The sequence below is a fragment of the Ciona intestinalis genome, chromosome 5 (assembly GCF_000224145.3).
Source record: "Ciona intestinalis chromosome 5, KH, whole genome shotgun sequence".
Classification (NCBI taxonomy): Eukaryota; Metazoa; Chordata; class Ascidiacea; order Phlebobranchia; family Cionidae; genus Ciona; species Ciona intestinalis.
This window is the reverse complement of record NC_020170.2, coordinates 4,675,184-4,680,766: the sequence shown is the minus strand read 5'-3', so window position 1 is coordinate 4,680,766 and position 5,583 is coordinate 4,675,184. Positions and strand designations below refer to the sequence as shown.

At 32.3% G+C, this 5,583-nt stretch overlaps 1 protein-coding gene across 1 annotated transcript in view; it reads right to left on the bottom strand.

The window, feature by feature from the left end:
• Window positions 1–5,583, bottom strand: part of LOC100181238 (helicase ARIP4) — a gene marked incomplete in the record, with an annotated part of 15,155 nt that overhangs the window by 5,762 nt on the left and 3,810 nt on the right. Inside the window, 10 exon segments of the mRNA XM_004226031.4 lie at window positions 178–268; window positions 571–719; window positions 994–1,171; window positions 1,426–1,622; window positions 1,987–2,135; window positions 2,746–2,924; window positions 3,465–3,604; window positions 4,407–4,589; window positions 4,857–4,989; window positions 5,155–5,296. Coding sequence (XP_004226079.2) covers window positions 178–268; window positions 571–719; window positions 994–1,171; window positions 1,426–1,622; window positions 1,987–2,135; window positions 2,746–2,924; window positions 3,465–3,604; window positions 4,407–4,589; window positions 4,857–4,989; window positions 5,155–5,296 — 1,541 coding nt within the window.

Here is a 5,583-nt window from a genome sequence, read left to right as displayed (position 1 = left end):
TAAACCAAATTTGGCCCAATATTCCAAAGGTTAATTATGAAAATGTTTTGCAGAAAATGAATGGTTTGTACAAGCCATAAACATATTGGCGATTATTTTATTTTTTCAAATTATTAGACAGAATTGGACAGTTTTATGCAGAAATTTTGTTTTTCAATGAAAGAAATTCCAACTTACCCAATCTAAACTACTTTCAGGTTTGTCAGCAGAAAAAGGGCCAACAGCGTTTGTTTGCACAGTGTTTGCTAAGCTGGTGGGATTCTCACTGCTGGAGTATAGTTGTGTGTGTTTAAAATTAAGTGATAACTCCAAAAAAATATATACCAACAAGGTTACCTATGTGGTAACATACAAGTGAGCACAAGGTGTATAAAAAAGAACACCAGTGTTATAACAACCGCCATTCCTTCGCTACACTAAGCAAAAATTAACCATTGGGCATTTGATCTAACTTACAACACACAAACAAAATATTTAACGAGATACACGCAGAAACTACATACAGATAGCCAGCATATATATCATATAGTATGGAAAAGTAGTTTAAACTGTTAACAAAACATAATTTACGTTTTAGGAAGTTGTTTTAATTTCCTGGATGGAGAGTCCACGTTGAGGTCCGGAAGATCAAAGTCTGCATCAAGGAGTTCACTTCCGTTGGATTGCAAGTCAGTCTTCTGGAGGACAGTTCGATGCAGGACGTCTGGATGGTTCCAGATCTGGAGCAAAAATGGATGTAACTAATTTTTCAAAAAAAAAAAAAATTAGTTTTATAAAACTGAAACAATACTGTAGTTTTGAAAATTGAAAAATTAGCAAAAACTTATACAGTATTAAGGAATAAAATGTTAAGTATTTTTTGGTAACAGTAATTTATTTTCCACTCCCAAAGCAGGAGAATAACATTAGCTATTTTAAAACTGATTTTGGGCCAAAATTAGAAAAAAACTAAATAATATTAAGAAGTAAACATGAAAAAGTTTGACTGTTTACCTTGCAGCATACAGAGAAAGCTTTAATAGGATTTGCTGAGCTACACCAATTTCCTGACCCTCCTTCCATCTTTTGTTTAATGAACGTGTTGTATAACTTTTTCTGCCACTGTGACAAACGGATCATCAAAACATGCTCTTCCTTGTGAGGAAGAGTCTTCTGGAGGACAGAGTGAGATCTAGAGATCAAAAAGATAGTTTAAGGTGCTTTAGAAAGTATTAAAAAAATCGTTTTGTTTTCTTAAAATAAAATATTTCTTTTAAATATTAATAAAAAAAAACCTGTAATTTTAAATTTAATTGTGTAAAATAAAAAAATGTATACAACAGTTTGTTTAAATATTTATAAATGCGTATAACTTTAAACTAAATTCACACGTTTAAGTTTAATATTCTGTTACAAGATAAGTGGTGTATACATTAAAAAACTTACCGTCTTTGTACAAATCCCTTCAGTAGACTATGCAGTACATGAGATCTGAATCTCATCAACCTAACATCTGCAACTGTACTGTCTTTACACTGTCCATTAGAGATGGGACGTTCGAACATGTTGGAGAACTCTTGCCTTGTACCCAGAAAATTGGGCCGCACAAAATCCACCATACACCAATATTCTATCAGGTTGTTCTGTAAAGTGGGTTGTATATGGTTAACATATGGGTGGTTAGTGTATGAGATTTTTTGTGTAGATAAGTACATAAAACATGCATTTTATGGTCAGTTCTGGATTTGTCCAAACAATGTAAACTAAGGTTATTAATTTATGTAATGTTTTTTTAATCTGACACATTGTACATGAATTGATAACTGGTATTGATTCTAATAGACATGTGGTATTTGTACAATAGTTTAACATTCTTATTAACAAGTCAAAAATACACAACCCCATTTTCTATGCAAAAAACAAACAATTTTTCATTAAAAGCTAAATACTTTACATAATCGGCCTACATAACTTAAATATATACATATAAATCAAAAGGAATTTTACCTGGAGAGGATAACCAGTAAGAACGACCCTTCTTCTAGTTTTGACGTTCTTTAACATTTGTGATATACTGGCATGGCTGTTCTTTATCCTATGGCCTTCATCACATATTATCAGGTCAGGGCCGGGCTGGAGAAGACTGTCCTGCATGCCTGTATGTAATGGTTAAGATTAACTGGCTATTGTTGGCTAATTGGTTTGTGCATTTAATAGAATGTAGGATACTGGGATCAAAGCTAGATACTGGTACAAGTATGTTGTCTAATGTATAAGCGTGATTTTTTAAATTTTGGTAAAATCTGGAGTGATATTGTTAAAATGCAGTTGTAGTAATAGTCGTTTAACTCTGCTTGTTTCAGTTTGTATAGACACCTAACAGAGTAAAAGCTATTTAAGAAAAAATAGCGGTGGTAAAAATATTTCACATCTGTTTCAAAAGTGTTAACCCCTAAAGTTTTGCATATGTTATTATGTTTCAAACTGTGTGGAACTTATTATATAACAACAATTACATAAGTAAAGTCAAGACACAAACCAGTATGTGTAGAAACAAGTTCATTAATACCTAAGAAAAACCTAATAATAATTAATACAACGATTGGTCCATAAATTACCTTAAAAAAATAGAATATATTTTAAGACTTTTTGTCCAAGAATTACTTAAAAATATCACTTTAAGAGTGTTGAGGTTACTCAGAAACAAAAACTACCTTAAGAAAAACTAGAATAGGAATTCTGACTACATTGTAAACATTACACTACCTGCTGATAAAGAAGAAAGTCTGTCTTCCTCTTCTACATCAATCACCATTGATGATTTAGATTTGCTCGGTTTCTTTGCCTTTTTCTTCCTTGGTTTACGACTTGTAAGAAGACGATACATCTCATAACCAAGTAAAAGCACTCCACCATGCGTGTACCATTCACTGACTACCTTTGATCTGCGTTTTTTAAATAGGTAATAAATAAGTTGACTACTTCAGGTAAGGGTCATGTGTAATTTTTAGTAAAATTTGAAGTGACATTGTTAAAGTACAGTTACACTCATAACATAATTAAAAACATGTAAATGTAGAATACAGTCTACTGCCAGTGTGATGCTCCCACATTTTATTCCTTACATAACGCATTTAAGTAGAGGCTTATGTAAGTGTGGTGGAAAACCAAAAACCACCGAATATTTTAATACCATACCCAAAATAAATGCGGGAAAATGTTAAGCTGCAATAACACTACTCAGTTACAGAGAGTCAATATTTTTGTAATTATAGCACGGTAGTTTTCATAGGTTGTTTTATATAGTAGGGACGGGCCACCCTTAGCACATTATCCAAATACCCTGATCTTGTTTTAAACATTTACCAACGTCTATGGGAGTCGTGAGGATATGGTTTTATAATTTTATGAAGGTTTTTTGTTTACTACTAAAAGAAACGGAAGGTGTCCCATCTTTCCCTAACTCTAATAAAACACAAACTCACCGAGAGTCAATATTTTTGTGGTTATCACACAGTAGATGAACACGAAACGGCCGGGGGGAGAAATCACTCGAGTTTTCCGACTTTGCTTCCGTCGGTAACCACATTTCAAACTCAGATACCCAGTTCATTAGAGTGTTAACCTGTATATGGGGGAAATGGCACTTTATGATCATTAAACTTTTAACATGAAACTTGTTTTAATGCCTCGTTTGGCTAAGCTACTAGGTTTAAATGCAAGTTTTGTAAAAATATTTAATATATATATAATAAATATAAACTGAAAAAATTTGAGCTAAGTTATTTTTGATGTGAAATAGTTTCCTTTTAAACATAATAACACCATTGCTGAAAATATAAATAGAAACCACAGTAATTATATGTTTTATATATAACAAGATAAGACTGACTAAATCTTGTTGATTTTTTGGTTAGATAAGAATAACGAAAGGAGAAAAAACAAACGGCACGTGGCATTCAAGCACGTGCATAGGAAAATATTGATCAGTATTAACTGTTTTTGTTATTTTGTATTTATTGGAAAATCTAATAATTCTTGGGTTTAAATAGGCCCTGCCTGTGGTCCCGCGGATGCTTACGTAACAGGCAGGTGTTGTGTTAAATAACATGCAGTTTGTGCTACTATGTAAGACACATTACTTTTGATTATGTAACATAGGAAATTAGGTGTTCAAAATGGAAAATGTTATCTAAAATAGGTGTATAAGTTGATACATATATATTTATTGTTAATTAATGTAAAAAACACTTAATTAATAATTAAACATTATTATTAAAAAACTCTTTATTCATAATTAAAAATTAAGGTTCTAATTAATGTAAAATATTCTTTAACAGAAAATATAAAAATTTACAATAAAAATCAATTGTTACAATTTCTTGTTACATAGGTTACAAATTCTTGTTACAAAACAAAAAACTAACCGGAACCACGCAGAGAACTGTGCGTGCTGTCGTGTAGCGTAGAAAGATATCGATAAAAGAGATGACTTGTAGTGTCTTCCCAAGACCCATAGAATGGGCAAGTATACAACCAAATCCTGGGCTTTTCTCAAAGTGGGTGAGAGATTCTACTATGTTGTCAAACATGAAACGAATTCCTCCAATCTGAGGTTAATATTGCTGTTTATTTTATGAAATTTTGTTCTAGGTCATAAGTTTATTGGTAGTCTTCTTTCCATTACCAAACCTATGACAATCTTGAAAAAAATTCCAGAAAAAAAACCTCTCAGTCTCTCACTATATATATATATTTAGAAAAAAAAGGTTCACAACCTTAAGCAGTTTTTCAAATTAGTATCAATAAACTTTGCCCCCTGAAGAATTAATAATAATTTCTAATAAAAACTTGGTCATCACTGCCATAAGTTTTACCTGGTGTGGCAACACTGATCTTGCCAATTGAGGAGAAAGGAAGATCTCTGGTTCAGTTGGAGGACGATTCACATTGACGAGGACTCTTCCCTGATCATCTGGTTGATTCATGGAATCTTCCACATGCATACCACTGGGAAGGGAGAACAAATAAGTTATTTTCAAGATATTTCAATTTTTCGTAATTTTTAACTGCTGAAAACCACAGAAAACAATTTTCCTTTCGTATTTTTTACAAATACATAAATTGCCACCAATAACAAGCTGACCTATCTTAAAAACACCTTTTTTCTCTTACCAGTTATTAACATCCATTTCTTCCCGTTCTTCATTCTGAACCTCCCCGGTACAAATGACATCATCATCACTATCGGAACTTATGTTGATCGCTGATTTTTCTTCTTCCTCCTCACTGTCACTACTAATGCAGATCACATCCGCTGGAGATCAAAATATCAAATAATCAGGGATAAGATTGGAGCTTAATTAAAAAGAAAAATGCTAAAAAATCTAAACTTAAACTATGAATCTACCACGCACGTAAAGACTAAAATACCGCAATCACCTTTTTGACCGAAAAAGGCGGAAATCAGCAGAAGATTATCACCCTGGTTGTTGGTAATATGCTTAATGACTAAAAAAGCTAACTAGGAACATTTGATTAATATAAGTGTAACTATATTTAACCATAGGATGACCTAAAAAACACCATGCTTTTACTCAGAAC